Genomic DNA, 17,308 nt, shown 5'->3' with positions numbered 1-17,308 from the left:
GCAGTGATTAATGTTCTATATTTTTCTTATTGTCACAAAAACACCCAAGCCAACTATGAACAGTAGAAATACTTAGCCACACTGATGCACTGCGTGATATGTTCCTTCACTATGAAGAGCATGGGTACTGGAGTTTATTTTGAGTCAATCCCACATACACCATCCTGGTACTGTAAACACTCACTAGACCACTAAATGTGAAGCTGAAAATAGTCTTCAAACAACACTATTGCACTATTCATTCAAAAAACATTGTGTGCATTCAAATATAGAATTTGTCACATCACATGATAAACCACAACTAGACTGATCATCAGCTGATACATCCAAATGTGAATGAACCCCAGAAATAAACATAACAGGTTATAATAGAGTTCAGGAGTTCAGTATCAGATAATGTCTGAATGTGTCAACTTCTGTTGTCACAGAAGGACACGTACTTCTGAGACCAGAATATACACATGCCTTTTGTAATCACTGACCACAAAACCACGCTGTAACTCCAGCATCAGTGTTTGACATTGTCCAGTAGAAGTGTATCATAACGCAAAGTAGGAAGCTGGAGTTTATGAAGTGTTTGGGGGAAGAGGAAACTCTTATTTGCTCTCCGTGAGGTGCTGTAGTGTTGTGAAATTTTGTTCAGTCACTTCTTTCAAGCAGCAGCGCCAGCTTTGGTTAAAACCTACTCTCATTCTCTGCGCTGAGGCAAGTATGGCAATGTATGACTTTTAAGAATGGAGGAAGAGCTCAATTATGCTAGTGTGGTTTTCAAAAATGGTGGAAAACCTCCAAAAGGTAAGTGACTCTTGCCTTATTAATTTTTTTTCAAAGGATCGATGGATTTTAAACTTAAAGGCTGTTTATATCAATGGATGGGTTTGGAAAGTGCTCTGAAAAAGCAGCTAACCAACCTTGTGCTTTACATGTACATTTTTCCTGAGTATTGACTCCTGATATTCTCACACTGAGAATGAGTCAACACAACAGAAACACTCTCTTCTCTTTTAATTGGAGACAACACTTAGATATCTGCACTAACCATTAGCACTGTTAGCAGAAGTGCATCAAATCACTTTTTAATTATATAGAGATCATCATGTTATGTCCCTTCTTGCTTCAACAGTCAGACATAATGTAATTTCATTGTGAAGTTGTGAACAAACACCAGTATTTACTGTCTTATCATTTCTCTATATTGTTATTATCATCAACCAGAGAAAGCTGAGGATCCCACAGTTTATTCCACGGTAAAATCTAAAGGACCTGCAAGTACTGTACCGAGTAAGTTATAAAATCAGTGAATTATTTTCTCAAGCTATACACCACTATAAAGCATACAATGTGCTTTAATTATGTAAAAGTAGAAATTCAAGCTTTACTTACCATTTCCTTATTATTTAAAGGGGATTTCTCAAACATATTGTTACAAAATGTTTCATAAAGGAGAAGATAAAACCACATAAAGTTACATTTTCTCTTTCTAATCTGTCTCACGTCTGTCTCCTACGTCAAACTTGAATGTTGGACACCTAGACTTTCACCTAATGTTACTCTTTAAGCTAATAAAAAACACAAATAATTATATAAATATCTCGTATGAATATAAAAATCATAGAGGGGACAATAGTATGTCAGATTGCACATGCTGGTCATACGAAATAAGTCAGTTGTTCATTTCAGTCCTCTAAAAGAGTAAACGTAACATTCACTGATTTACAATACAAAATTCCATGCAACTATAAAAACTTGGTGATGAATAAGTTGATTTTGATTACAATGATGATTTGAGTTTTCTCATTACTAGCAGATGGTGAAGCAGCTGCACCCTCTCAGCGCTTTAGTCTGTGGGCGGTGTGTTTGGGGATACTTTGTGTCCTCCTGGTGGCGAGCATCAGTGCCATCATCTACAGTGAGTTTGGTTTCAACAGATGAACAGTTATAGCAGCTTACATCACATTTAGACCAGCCAAGTCAGTCTGGGATGGCTTCCACCAAAACACAAAAAAGGAAGAAATCTATTGTTATGACTGTGAGTTTTCGCTGAACTGTGCCTGTTGACTCAGAGTCAGTTTGTATTTTACTTTAGTTTGAGTTGTAATGTTGACTTTTTGGTTTTGGTAGATTTGATCTATTTTAGGACACAATTTGGCATTAAAAGACCATACAGCATGTTTGTCTCCTCACAACAAACCATGTGTAGCCTATTGTAGGATACACTTTTTTCTAAGCATTTTCTTAGGAATATTTTTTATGGATTTCTCAATTCTTTGTCTAAAGTTTTGTTTGTTTGTTTGCAGTGAGGAGAAACATTTTCAAAAGTTCTACCTGCTGTTGTGTTTAAGGACAATTTGACATTAGAGAACTGGGAGTTGGCTGCCTTTTTAGAAGGTCCAGTTATGCTCAAACAGAACTAGGTTGGAAAACAAATGCGTTTTTAGTTTATAGCACTGTGTGGTTCACATGAAGAGTGAAAGAAATAGTTGTGTCAAGAATAAAAAAAAAGCTGAAAAGAGAAGTTCAAATTCTGGCTCTTTTCACCTCTACAAAGCAAGTCGTTGCACAAAGAGATGTGAATGTCAAATTGCCAGTCTTTGAAAGTTGCAGAAATGGCTACACACACTCCTTCCAAAGCTATTCAACCATCCAACAAACACCTCTGAAGAAGCATAGTGGCATAACAACCATCTATTGACTTTTTAACAGCCAAATGTTAATTTTTGAATGCTGGAGAGTTTTCAAAATGACTCCTGTGTCAGACTACCACCCAACAACAAGGTGGAAAGTAATGTCAAGTAGCACATGAATCTAAAAAGGTCAGAAGGGAGGCATGTAGGTGTATGGAAAATAATGCTTCTCTTATAACACCGAATGCATCCACTGACTGATGTGCTGGCTATTTCTCATCGTCACCATAGTCAGTGTGGTCATGGACGAAGACAGAGAGAACTTCAAAACAAACCTCAACAACCTCACAGCAGAGAATCAGCAGCTGCTCATGGAGAGGAGCATCTTAGAGAATAAGACAGAGGAGCTGAGCCGAGTCAGAGATGATCTCAACTGGACACTCAATGTCATCCTGAAATTTAACACCTTTCCAGTAAATGAGTACTGCCCTGAGAAGAGTGAGTACTTTACTATGATGACTATACAGTATGTCTAGCTGTGAACTCACAAATATAAGCTTGTAATGTATTTGTTTTAACGCACATGCAAGCTTAATCTCTAAAAATACTATTTGATGTTAAATTCAATGATAGAGATAAAAAAAAAAAAGATCAGATGTAAAATAACAGACTTCTATTTCTCTGCTTATTTCATGACTGTAGAGTGTCAGCCGTGTCAGAAAGGCTGGATTCTGTTCCAGGAAAAGTGCTATCTGTTTTACTATAAAAAATCTCCTTGGATGACATGGAAAAAAAGCAGAGAGTATTGCCAAAACACTGGTGCAGATCTGGTTGTTATTGATAATCTACAAGAACAGGTGAGCTCTAAAACTATAATGTAACATTAACTCAATGAGGTTTAATTTAATAATGTCTCAAATCAGATCTAGAGATTACATGGCAATTAAAATGCTACCTAGGACACCACAATATATATTCACTTTATAACTTAAGCTTAACTGTATGCCATGGCATTTTTTTTTTCAAATTCTGGAAATTAAAGATGTGTAGTTAAAGTGTTCTAATGTTTGCTCAAATCAATGCATAAAAATGTGAAAGAGTACATGTTTTTGATGATCTCACGGTATGATTTACAGGAATTCATCAGTAATCACACTAAGTACTACTACGACAAGTTTCATGGATACTGGATGGGATTACAACAAACTGCTGACAAAAACTGGTTCTGGGTTGATGGACGCAATGACACTCTGAGGTAAGAAAACCTTAGAGAACATCTGAATTTCCTCATTTCTGCCTCATGAGTATCTGGCAGGTTTCACTTGTCAACAATAATAAGATGAACTCAGTTTGGTTAGGTCTGTAATAAGGCTGCTTTTAGAAACCTCAAGATAAATTAAGAAAGTGTCCAAGAAATGTCACTAAAGGTACTGATGTTTATGTTTTGTGTATGAAGGTACTGGATGATGGAGATACTTGGCGACCCTGGCCCATGTGCACTGATGATCCCTAAGAGCCAGCCTACAGCCAGCTGGGACCCAGCAGACTGTAGAATGCTGAACAAATTTGTTTGTGAGAGTGAAGCTCTGATAAGGTCCAGTTAGTTAGCATTGTGTTCTTCTACACCAGCGTCTACAACAAAAAAATTCAAAGTTTGCAACAAACTTCTGCTCCTGCGGTCGACATGTTGCATGGTGTGTATATAAGTGCAGAAAGATGTGATTTGCACAGAGTCTGCTGACATAAGTTTCTGGTATTACATAGTGACAGATGTGTCAAGATGTAGTTAGTTCATTTGGAGAAAGCTCACTGAGATTTCAATTTGTCCTTTTTTGTGCTCATGTTAATTATTTATGTTTTATGTTGTATCATTATACAATTTCCTATTTTTTAAATGAAAAAATAGGTCATGGAATGAGGTGTTTCTTAGTCTCTGTCTGGATAAAAGTGTTCTCATATTCTCATAAGATGATGGCACTGTATACACATCACATATACACTGTCCCTGAACCACTATACTTATATATATATACACACTAAGCTTGGGATGAAATCTACAAATAGAACACCCAATAAGGTGATTTCACATCCAGGAACATTGCATGCATTCAGTCACTAGAGTCTGTTGTAAGCTGCTGAAACAAACTGTTGGCACATAACCTTGTGTCCTTCCCATCACAACCTTAATGATTTCTCCATCTCTACAATGTATGTGATCACTGAGTGATCACAGATTTTCTAGGTTTCAGAAAGCTCAGTTATTACAACACAGAAAGGTATCTGGCATTTTCAAGGGTATAAGAGGTGGGTTCTGAACTGATGAACCAACTAAAGGGCAGAGTTATAAACATCAGCTTCAAATTCAAATGTTGATACTGCTGTACTAAGAATATCTCTGGTAGCATTTTGAGTAGTGGTGTTCATCATCAACAAACTGCCAGGAAACTAAATGTACTGTAGAGGTCTTAACACTGCCACCTTCTAAATAATATTTACTCCATTAAGTTCCACTTGACTATTCAACACATTCATTCAAATAAGCTTATTAAGTTTCAAAATAAACAAATGAATACATAATTACATAAAATCCAGTATGTTGTCTTTACTTTTGGCTAAGAATATCACTATTTCTTTATCCCCCTCAAATAAGGACAATAAGAAACATGAAATCCTTAGTGTCTAAAAGGGAATTGGGATGGTTGAAAGATGACATGCTTACTTTAAGACTAGACAAAATTTAATTTAATCATAAGAGGAAAATCTGCTGATTCTAGGAAAACATGTAAACCTTTAATTTCCCCATTTCTTACACGCTCACAGGGATTAAAAAACTGAAGTGACTCCTTGTTGCCCTTATGTACAGGTCAAATAATATCAATATTATCTCTATGTATGATTCATTTTCTTTTTTAATTGCAGTTCCTATTATAGTGTAATTTATTCATTTTTTCTCTGTAAACTGGTATATTTTCTTATAACTTGGATAATTTAAAAACAAGAATAACAGACACATGAAATTTGTGGATGTGAAAGAATCACACAGGTGCAGTTGCATGTGTCACATCATTCATTTGCATAAAAAAATTCAGAACTTCCTGTAATAGTTTATCCTCATCATAAAAATACAGCAAAGTTGGCACCTCCTTCACAGTTCATGGCACAGAAACTGGACTGCACTGTCCACTAAATGCACTAATAAAAAAATGCACTTCCATAAAGGGGTCAATAAAGGCTATTTGCTTTAGATTGGCTCCATGTCTCAACCTACAAATGTCAACACTTACTTGATTTCTGGTGTCCGTTTAGCGAAGCTGGGTTAAAAAGCATGAATCACCAGCAATAGGCTTAAACTGCAATAAACAACCAAGCTGATCTGATTTTCTCAGTCACTTAGAAATCTACGACAAGCTCAGAAATACAAACGCTTCCAAGCAGGGATTGAAAAATCTATATGATAGAAGTGAGGTTGTTCAATAGGCAGAAGAGGCACAACTGCTGGATGTCATTATCTTGTTACTGGTCTGAATTACTAATTAAAGGTATTGTCCAATCAGTGGAAAACACCTATATGTATTTACAGGCAGGTCGCATCAGAGAGAGAGCACAGCCTCTGTATGGTCCATGTTTAGCACATAACTCACCAGAGGTGACTGAAGGTAATGTTAAGTTCCCCAGTCAGTCAAAATACATCTGTTAATAAATGTCCAGGGCATTTTTTAAGTCAGGTACTATACTTCTTCTTCTTCTTCTTTGGAGGAAGTACCTCGTTAAATACTTTATCATCTATAAATGTTTTTTCCTTTTTACATTTTTTCCTTTTCTGCTTTATTGTTTCTATGTTAACTGACATTTCCTCTGTAACTTCTGCTTCCTCCAATAAAACTGTAGCTTTTCCCTTTTTGGCTTTTGGAGCACCGTCATGGATCAGCTCTGACTGGCTGGATTCTGTCTCATTACTCTCCTCTTCTACGCTGTGGTGTTTAGAGGATTTCTTCTTCTTCTTCTTCTTCTTCTTCTTCTTCTTCAATTCAGTGTCAGTCTCCTCCAGACTCTTGCTCTCTGTTGCAGTAGAAGTTGCTCTGTCGTCTTCTTTCTGCTCTGAATTGTTCTTCTTTTTATGTTTCCTCTTTGTTTCGTGTGAATGGTCTGCTTCACCGTTTTCTACACACATCAAATCCTCAGTGGAAATGGCATCAGTTATTTCCTCAGCTTTCTCGACTGCTTTCTTTTCCTTTCTCTTCTTTTTGGATTTAACAACTGTTTCAGCAGTTTCAGACACTTCATTACCATTTAGCTCATTAATTCTCCCAGTGGATTTTTTCTTTTTAATCTTTTTGCTCTGAGTGTCCTCCTCCTGGCTCTCAGCTCTCTGGTCAGCAGGTGTAACACAAGCTAGTGAGGCACTTACAGGTTGGCTCTTTTTGCCATACTTAGCCATGAACTCAGCCTCCTGCTGCTCCAGTCTGGCTAACTTGGCACTCATGGTCAAGCCATGTCTGGCTCCCCTAAAGAACACAAGCAGCATAGAAAATTAAGTCATGCTGAAATATTGCAACATTCTCTGCTTCATGATTTTTTTTACTGAAAACAAGATTTTGGGGATTCATGATTATTAGAATTTTAGCAGCTTACTTGTGAGCCGTGCGTCCTCCACAAGCCTTCACTAGATCGGCATCAGAGAGCCTGTTGGTATCAATGAATAACTTAAATTTTACAGGACTATTAAAATCTTAGATGACAAAGCTTTGTAGATATTTCAAAGATAATTAATTAACAGTCAAACAGCAACTAAAAGCTTATTAGAAGGGAGGGGAGGGTAAGAAATCATGTTGGCCATACATTAGTCTAGGTCTAGTTCTAGGAAAACAGGAAACACTTTACTCAAAGCCCTCATTTAGGATATAGGCAGTATATAAACATTCCATGGTTTCCAACACACTAAAATGTAGTTGTAAGCAGATCTAAGTGTTTACTAATTATCAATGAATGACAGTATATCAAAACACAGCTGTTTATAAATTACATTTACCAAATGTCCTTATACCTGCATATAAGTGCATTAAAGTGTGTTATAAACCATTCATTATAGGGGGACTTAAAAGTAAAATGTTCCCTGACAACATAGATTTAATCTGCTTGGGGTGATGGTCTTACTTGGTGGTGCTGGAGAGATCCAGTCTCTGGTCGTCCTCCTCCTCATCTGAGCTACTGCTGTCATCTGAGTTGGAAGACTTTGGCTCTGGCTGCTCCTGACCAGACAGCAGTGTGGCTGACTGAAGGTCAAGCATGCAAACAAAACAAACACTGTCAAGGTCATTTCAGACTGGAATCCATCACATTTGACAACACAATAAAAGAAGGAGAATGTCTCTTGCCGGCGCTGAACCTCAAATGAAAAAAAACCATGCTTGTTCACTTCATTATGTTTGTGAAATTTGATTTAATTACTATGAAGTTCTATTCATTCATCTCAAAGGCTACTGGAATGATGCATGATTTTGCCTTTGTAATGTGAATTTAGCTGCACAATCCATACATTCTCAGACAATGGGAAACGCTGGAAGATTATCTAAACTGACTACTTTCCATTAATAAATCTCTGACCAATCAGAGTGACACTTGTTTAAAAGAAACAACAAGTTTACAAGCTTTGTTTAGCAATCCAAACACTGTGGCACAAAGCCTGTCAGTTTCATACTGTTTAGTGACAAAGTTTCAGTGTGGTATAAATGTCTGTTAAGTCAGTTACATGTTTTGTAGATAAAGAAGAAGATAAAAACTTATTCGATATTTAACCAATAAATAAGAAACACATAGATTACCTTGACGAAACATCCATAAAGTTTGGCTTTAGCTAGCGTGGCCTTCCGTGGCTTTTTATTGGAGATCATGCCATCTTCTTCATCTTCCTCCACCGTCTTCTTCAACTTAATACCATTCTGGATCACACAGAAAACCACAAAACACTTGACCTTCTGTTTAACACTACACCAGCTGATTACACTCATTGAGAGGAGAGAAGTAATTCATCAGTGTAATCAGCAAGTGATTTTGTGGGAAAAATCTGCATTTAACATTTTTGTTCAAATACACAAAGTGATTTTAGTTCAGAGTTTAAAGGACCTAAACACAGCTTTCATTGACACTTCACATCAAGCTACAAATATTCTCACACTGATCTGACAAAGCAGGATACAGCTACAATCCAAAGTGGAAGAGGTGACTTTTCTCAGTCATGAATTAGGTGGTAACCTTAACAAATGTTTGACTAATAAAGGAACTGATTATTCCTAGTGATTATTTCCTCGTTAGTGTTGTATAGAGTGAAGGTGATTGTGTTTGAGTGTGTGTTCAGATATGTGAGGGTAAAACCTACCTGATCAGACTCCACCTGCAGACTGGAAGAGGCCTTATTGAAGACATGATCCCACCAGTGGAAGGTGAACTGCTCTCCTTCCTTATGGCCAACCTAGAGAAGAGCAACATCAAAATCTAAAACATTCTAGTTTAGACCAAACCAGAGACAGATGCAGTACCTAAATAGCTATAGCTGTGTACTAATAATGAGCAAGAATAAAAGAATATGTATCATTTCACACTCACCCCTCCTTTGTCACATTTCACTTTGACCTTGATAGCCTCTGATATGCCATTCTCAGCTCGCCCCAGTCCTTTACCTGAGGACAGAGTGGGCTGACTGTGAAACGTGTCTGACACATTGTGGTGGATGGATTATTGCACAAAACAGACATAAGTATCTTACCATGTTCCCAGCCGTGACGCAGGAGCTGCTGCTCTGCAAACTTCAAGCCACGACCTTTCTCTTGTACAACTTCTGCCATCTGTGCAAAGGACAGTTTGTGGAATATTAGGCACAACCACTCAGTATAAAAACTAAACATTTACTTTAGCTTTTCTATTTAAAAAAATACAATGATATCTTTCAATGTGTGGCACCTAACACAAGCATTGTGGCAAGAAACCGTGGGAACTGACAACTTATCATTTAGCCTGCTGCGCAGTGTTAACTTAACTTTAGATGTAATTTTATAAAGAACTGAGCAAACTAAATATAAACCTGTAGTTGTAATGCACTGTCTTAGTACTAACATTAAAATAAAGACGATACTCCATCTAAAATGTCATATAAACAGACAGGTCCGAGGTTTGTTTACAATTTTTATATCCCTGTAAAATGTACAGTTACTTGCATCAGGCAAGTCTTCCTTGCAATTGTAATCTCTCGTGCAGAAACCACATTTTGATTATCTAATTCCTGCACTATATTTAGATTATTTGGTAACTAAACTATATCCACCTGTTCTTATGACTGTAGAGTACCCTGTAAACCTATATTAGGAAACTGAGATATTATTAAAGGATTTTATACTAATCTTTAATGTTGACAGGTAGCAGCTAGCTGCTCAGTATTAAAAGCCAAAACTGGAAATATTCACAAAATCAACCCGCCTGCATCAACAACACGCTAACACAATAAAAACCAAAACCCGACCTACCTCTCGATGTCTTGCTGAATTAAAACTTCTTCACCAAAAAGTGGAAAAATGTAGATTTAATCGCGGCGACAATCGTTAGCCATGTGGTGTTTCAACAGAGAGCTGACATGACACCGGAAATACGTCACTACGGACCTCCTTCTTCTTCTCTGAATATATTTCGGCAGCAAAGCAGACGCACCCGGACGCACCCAGCAGAGAACAGTTTCCCCCATAGAAAATAATAGTAGGCTAATAATAATAGTAATCACATTTGAAACCATTGTATACTTATGCACTTTATATTTTTTTAGCAACGATGTTGATAATTAACTTTTTTTAAAATGCCAATAATTTAAAAAAATAATTCAGTTTACATAAATATTTACAAATAATCTATTATATTAAACTGAGTTTTTGACTGTTGCCAGACAAAAACAGTAATTTGAATATGTTAACGTGTATCATGATGAATAATGGAAGGACTTTTCTACCATTTTCTGATATTTTATAAACTGAGCAATCGAATGATTATCAAAGAGAATACAGAAATACAGACATCCACTGATAATGAGATGATCTCTTGCCTCAAGTGGTGAAAAATGTGCAATTAATCAAATTATTTAGATCCATATCATAAAGACTAAACCTGGGAATGTGATATTGGACACATTTATATTATTTATCACATTTACTACATTGAAGCTAAATTATGTTTACACTGAAAATAATCAGACTTATGACTTCATGCTTTCTATATCCGTATTATTTCATCACACGGAAATATTCTAGATGTCTTTTCCATATTAATGTACACATTTCCCTTAAATTCACAGTAACATGTCATGTAAAATGTTTTAATATCCACTAGAAGTTAAAATAAAGTTCTGCAGGTTTGACGTTGTTTATGATGAGTCCCAGTGTTGAATTAAATACAGTAACTATAAACCACCAGTATGCCAGAAGATGGCAGTATTTCACACAAGAAAAATAAAATCTATACAAGTTGTCTCAAAAGCATCTCAGGTGCAAATAATTAATATTCTTTTCATCAACAATACGTGTTCCTAAAACACACTAAATAAGCATTAGGGGAGTTTGAATGATTTAAACTTCCATGCAGAAGCAAAACTGATGTAATGGCTGCACTCCTCACTGATCACAACATGTCTGATAGATGCATTATTCAACTAACGGCCTGCAGGATTCAGAATATCCCTTTATGAGATTCCTGGTTAAAAGCCAGGTCACTACCTCAGTTATTCTCTTTCCTGACTGAAAACAGATTCAGGCTCTCTTCCTCCCAAACAATGAGACAACACCATATCATTATCACCTCTTCTCTTTAAATATCTCACCCAATAAAGACTATTCTTTGGAAGTAAATGATGTTTCCAACCTTCTAGTCTGTGAGCAGTGTCTCCCACAACCTCATTAATACAATTACTAACAGTTAATTTATCATCCTAACATTTCCATTATTGTCATATTTTGGTCATAACTGTGAAACTACTAAAGCTAACAGCATTTTTCCAGGATGAAGAAAGAAAAGATGTGATTGTTAGGGGTGATATTTGGGTGTAACAACTAGTTCCACTCAGGATTGTACTCTTTCAATGCCTTCTTTTTGACATTACAAGTAAAAGTGACACTAACATGATGGCACCCTCTCTCCATGCCCCCAGCATGAGACTGCCACCCACAGGAAATGATTTTATTTCCCTCAACTCTTGGTTTCCGTTCACTAAGGATGTTTGCTCCACCAGGCCTCCGTCCATGAGTTGTTTATCTGTGTCAGCACTCAGCAGGGGGGGAAAACACACGTCCTGAACAGGCTGGTTATCATGGCTGACTTACTGTTTGGCCAGAAAGTGGCTGCAACTGCTGGGTGCTGAGGCTGACTGACAGTTATCCCAGACAGACCAGGAAAGAACTATATGGCCAAAAGTATGTGGACAATTCCACATGACCGTGTCCACATGCATAAATCCAGGTCCATAAAGACATGGTTGAATCAGAGTGTGGTGTGGAAGAACTTGACTGGCCTGCACCTCAGCCACAACCATCACTTGGACACCACTACAAGGCTGTTTCAACAATTAATGCCGTGATCTCTATTAATCTCTATAGTTCAACATTTTGGTAGAGACGTTCATTTGCTCTCTTGCCAAGAGTTGGATGAGAAGGTTAATATCACTCACATATCTGTATGTTTAATAACAGGCTAAACCCAGGATATGGTTAGCATAGCTTAGCATAAAGACTGGAAACATTTGCCAGGCAACACCACAGACTGCAGGGAGTCCCTGCTCCTGGCCAAGAAACAGTCTGACACATTATCCCTCCTAAGAACACAAATTGCTTTTTTTTTTCTCACTGGTATTTGGAACAGATTAAACAAACAAGATATAACATGTTAATTAGTGAGCTTTAGAGGAGCTGGTACCTTCAGACAGAGTTAGGTTACCTGTTTTGTTCTGTAGCTGCATTTTTTACAGTAACCTTGGCAAGATTGTAAATAAGCATATTTCCAAGAAACTGTTCAAACTGTTCCTTTAAATCTATCTAGCTAGAGATGAAATGAGCCATATTTTTCCACCTGCAAGACTCAGACTAAAGTTCTTCTGTTTTCCAGGTATTATCCCACTGGACCATTTATCCCCTCAACAATCCCCAACACACACACATACATATTTACACACACACTTAGACATCAAGGTCTTTAGGCCTGCTGAAGACAAAAACAACGCTCTCAATATCCCCCTAGACCTCCCCAAACCTCCTCACTACCCCATCCCTCCTTTTTTTTCTCTCCTCCCTCCTCCACCAGTCCCCGTGCTGTCACAGTTTTTCCAGTTTCCCTGGCTCCACTTCAGGACCCTCCCCCGTTGGATGCGACTCGTCTCTTTTCTCTCTCTTTACACTCTTCTAAATGTTTACACCGCTTGAAGACTTTTCTAAATGTGTGCGCCCTTAAAACAAACGGCTTTTTTCATCTAAATTTCGCCCATGGAAGTTGGTGTCTAACAGCAATATTAGAGCGACAAATAATCCGGGAGTTCTTGGCCGGCAAGGTGAGTAAAATGTTGTCATTGAGTTTTTTAAAAACACAGCAATGGGCTTTATGATTTGTTAGAAAGCCAAAGGTTTTTAAGACAATTGTGATGATGCATGTGATAAGTTAGCAGAACCGATTAGATATATTTTAATATGTGTTTGTTCTCACGTACTGTAAGGGAATGTGCTATTATGGGGAATAACAGTGGTGCAGCATGTACCACAGTCCCTAAAATGGTGAAAGATGCGGGTAAGACCATTTCCTATTGACTATATAGGGACTTACAGTGTAACTGCAGTCTTCTATTGTAAGTTTGCTGTGGATTGAATTAGCTAATATGCGCAAAACCTTGCAAAATCTCTCCTGACATTAATAGCCCTATAGGGATATTGTATACAGTAGGCAAAGGCACATGTGCAGTTGTGAACAGTGGTGGACGAAGTACTCCTGTACTTTTACAGAAAGTAGAGTAGAGTAAAAGCGCATACAAGTAGCCTAAAATATATTCCATTCCAAGTAAAAGTCTCACATTCAAAACTGTACTTAAATACAGCGATGGAAAGTAACTGCAACTTCTGTGCAACTTGAGGTACTTGTACTTTAGTATTTCCATTGTAATGCTACTACACGTCTACTCCAATTCAACTCAGAATAAATGAAATAAGATGCAGGTCAAAGTACACAATAACACTGAAATTACTTAAAATAACCTGCCACAACAACAAAATGCTACTGGCACATTAATACATAAGTAAGAATAACTAATGATTTAATATAGCCTATAACGGTGTAACACTCACAGGGGCCATATTTCTGAAGCCTAAGTACATTTTGCTTATGCTTATACTTTTATTTTAGACACATTTATTTGTAATGGAGTGTTTCAGAATTGAGTAAAAGATCAAAATACCTCCTTTACCTTACTCTGCTTAAGATACATACGTAGTAACAGCAAAAGGTGTTTTAAGTAACAAACATGAAAGCACTCATAATGCAGGATGGTCTGTTTCAAACTGTTACACTATATTATACAATCAACATGTTGCAGCTGGTTGAAACAGAGCAAAGTTTAACTACTTTATGATAAGTATGGTTCACAGAAATGCATTATATAGTGTGTGTTGAATAAATCTAAATGTTCAATGTTAACAGTAACTTTAGCTGTCAAATAAATAGAGTGGAGCACAATAATTACCTTGCATTAAATAGAAATACTAAAGTAAAGTAGAAGAACCTCAAAATTAAGTATAGTACTTGAGTAAATGTACTTAGTTACACCAATGGTTGTGAAAGTGTGTAGATCACATTTCATTACCATTTTTGGCATCCATATCAACAATCCACACAAACCATATCAACAAGTGAACAAACTACTATTAGTCAGCACACAAAAACACAACATCCAGCACTTATCAGTCTGTGATTTAAACCACTTGCTCAAGTAGTCACCTGGCATTGTGTTGTAATTTAATGCACTTGATCCTGCCTGTTTTTTGGCATCTGTGACTCTGCTTTGAAAACTTCTCCAGCCACTGTCAAGTAGGTATGACTCAGAAAAGCTGTGCTCTTCTGGCATGTCTCCTTTATCGATTCATTGCAGAGGAAGTTGTTGGGAGTAGGTCTGCTAATGTTTCCTCAGTGCTCTGCCTCCTCTTTCTCCTCTCCTTCTGCCTTCTTTGTATTTGATTTTCATTAAGTCGCTCAGACTTAATCCAAGCTCTAGATCCACCTCTTGGTCTGTGTTTTTCGGGTCACAGAGGAGCTGTGACTCAAGCCAGTGAAACGTGGCGGCGAGGTGGCTGCATCCCATACAAGTGCTGTGTGTGTGACATCCTGTGTGTGATGGTGTGATTCAACTTTCATGTCCTGTCAATGAAGTTAATCATATGAAGCAGAGGGAGATGGATTGCTTTTTTTTCTCTGCAGATGTGAGAGGCTGCAGTGGGTTGTAAATGCTTTTCGGCTTGTTTTGTTCATTTATTCATGAAGTGGAGTGTCTCTGATTGTACCTCTTATACATTAGGGTCCATTTATTAAAGGGAATATGATACACTAAAGATGCTTTCATGCACTAATTGTCTCCTCATTTTGACTGATGTGATGGGTTATTTTATTGAGATTGTGCAGACCATCATGGGAAGCTGAGAAGATCAGTACAATGACATTTTATAAATCAACGAGCAGCACCAAATTAAAGACAAAGTACTCTACTTAACTAGGTTGTTCATAGTAACTTTTTGACAAATTGGCTGACATCTTTATAGTCTTGCTCCTCTATAAATGCTATAAAATGATAAACTGCTGTACATAGAAGCATACTGTTTTGGAAACAAACTCCTCATTTCTTTTCCTCAGTGGAGCTGTAAAATCACCCTTTAAATTCAGCATTTTTACACGTTTTACACTTATTGTCTGTGACTTATGAATGAGACCCCTTTGATTAAGGAGACCCTGGCACTGTTAAACTCATAAAAACAACTGCGTGGAAGGCAAGATATGATTAACTATCGGAGTAAATCTCAGCCACCTGGTCTGGACTCCTGACCTCGCATCTGCTCTGGCAACCAAAAATCCCCAGGAAGTCTTTCTGACTGCAGACTGAACTTTCCTTTGTCTTTCTCCAAGTATTCCTAAAAGCACTGTGCCATTTTTATATCTGCCATTATTTACATATGTTCTTTTTTTTAGAGTTGAATTCTGTATGTGAAAAGTAACACTGACTGTCCCTCCCCGAAGAGGACCATCTTTGTTTTTCTCCAGTGTCCTCATATGAGATCCTCATTAGTGGAAAAATATCATCTCCCCCTTGAAAATGTGTCTGCCCTCCTCCAGACTGTTTCAGCTATCACTGGTATAATGGTGACCCATTTTTTGTCTGGTCGAGCAACAAAATCGTCTCTCATCTGACAGCTGGATATCTGGCTGACTTAACATGTGTTTGTCCAGGAGAGGGCTCAAGCTCAGGCTAGCAACTGGATATGTTTTGGTTGGAGATGACACCGACCAGAGACACAAAGAGATGAGGTAGAAACAGAAAAAAGTCAGAGGTAAGATTCATTAGTGTTAATTTGATCCTCCAGTGCCTGGAGTTTTCTAAAATTTATTGTTGCACCATACAGGGCACCCGGAGTGTCTGCAGATTGTCTTTTGAAAGCCACAACTTGACATGTTTATATCCAGTGTCCACACACCATTTGTGTGTTATTTAAGTAAGTAAGATCACAGCCTGACGTCTTTGTCTGTCGAAGCATGGACTCAGAGCTATAGAATTACCTGTGTACTTTAAAATGGTGATCTGAAAATTCAGGCTTTTAGCCAAACTGGCAGTATGGCTGTAGGGATTGGTCATTTGATTCACCACTTTTGTCCAGACTGAATGTTAATACTAATATTTATTGAATTGAGACATTAACATTCCCTAAAGGATGAACACTAATCACTTTGATGATCTCTTGACTCTACCACCACCATGAGGTTCACATTTGAGATTTTGAGTGAAATATCTCAACAACTATTGGACGGATTGCCATGAAATCTGGTAAAGACATTCATGGTCTCCTCAGGGTGAATTGTTCATTTTTCATGTAGTGCCATCATCAGTTCCAAATTTTAAGTAGTTCAATACTTTGGTTTATGACAAAATACCTGCAAAACCAGCAACATTCTCATGAGCCTCAGCTGTATTTCATGTTTTGCGCTAATTAGTACAGTGTTAGCATGCCAACAAGCAAAACAAAAATGGTTAACATTATACCTGTTTAACATTAGCATTGCCACTGTGAGCATGAAAGCATGCTGTTGTTGGCATGTAGCTCAAACCAGTGCTGTGCAAAAGTACAACCCCACAGGCTACCATAGCTGTAAACTCTTAAACTTATTTATTAAACTTATTTATTTTGTTTTCTTTTAGTTTTGGTGACATTTGGTCTCAAGTGTTCATTGTTATGTTAATTCTACGTTTCAATGCACAAAACATTTATCAACTGTCAGTTACCACTAAGGCAGGAGAACTTAGTTTTATTTATGTGTAAAATGTTACATAATGTCATCTGAAATTCTGTTTATTCATCCCACACTCCCAATCTTACATATCTGCAACAAAGTTTTCGTTTTGAAAGTTAAGTAGATGT

General features: G+C 37.3%; 3 protein-coding genes across 4 annotated transcripts in view; 2 read left to right on the top strand and 1 right to left on the bottom strand.

The window, feature by feature from the left end:
• The first annotated feature begins 10 nt into the window (after positions 1–10).
• On the top strand, positions 11–4,539 carry LOC108899434 (C-type lectin domain family 4 member A). 2 transcript variants are annotated; one of them, XM_018699868.2, is made up of 7 exons: positions 11–795; positions 1,216–1,281; positions 1,808–1,909; positions 2,916–3,122; positions 3,327–3,481; positions 3,761–3,879; positions 4,081–4,539. In XM_018699868.2, the coding sequence occupies exons 1-7, from the start codon at positions 735–737 to the stop codon at positions 4,226–4,228; spliced, it is 858 nt and encodes a 285-aa protein (XP_018555384.1). In that variant the 5' UTR covers positions 11–734; the 3' UTR covers positions 4,229–4,539. The 2 variants fall into 2 exon arrangements, with proteins under 2 accessions (XP_018555384.1, XP_018555383.1); XM_018699867.2 differs by having other exon boundaries at positions 13–795; positions 1,805–1,909.
• A 1,134-nt stretch (positions 4,540–5,673) lies between these two features.
• On the bottom strand, positions 5,674–10,284 carry gpatch4 (G patch domain containing 4). The gene is made up of 8 exons (XM_018699863.2): positions 10,142–10,284; positions 9,388–9,466; positions 9,228–9,301; positions 9,001–9,093; positions 8,447–8,563; positions 7,779–7,897; positions 7,257–7,307; positions 5,674–7,129 (listed from the first exon to the last, which is right to left on the bottom strand). The coding sequence occupies exons 2-8, from the start codon at positions 9,464–9,466 to the stop codon at positions 6,346–6,348; spliced, it is 1,317 nt and encodes a 438-aa protein (XP_018555379.1). The 5' UTR covers positions 10,142–10,284; the 3' UTR covers positions 5,674–6,345.
• A 2,679-nt stretch (positions 10,285–12,963) lies between these two features.
• The window catches only part of pear1 (platelet endothelial aggregation receptor 1), a 46,925-nt gene continuing 42,580 nt past the window's right edge, over positions 12,964–17,308 (top strand). The window contains exon 1 of the mRNA XM_018699857.2: positions 12,964–13,194. The gene's annotated coding sequence lies outside the window, so the exon portion shown is untranslated. The remainder of the gene's footprint in view (positions 13,195–17,308) is intronic.

Source organism: Lates calcarifer, linkage group LG15 (assembly GCF_001640805.2).
Source record: "Lates calcarifer isolate ASB-BC8 linkage group LG15, TLL_Latcal_v3, whole genome shotgun sequence".
NCBI lineage: Eukaryota > Metazoa > Chordata > Actinopteri > Centropomidae > Lates > Lates calcarifer.
Note: the sequence above shows the minus strand (reverse complement) of the source record. Positions and strands in the feature narration are given on the sequence as shown.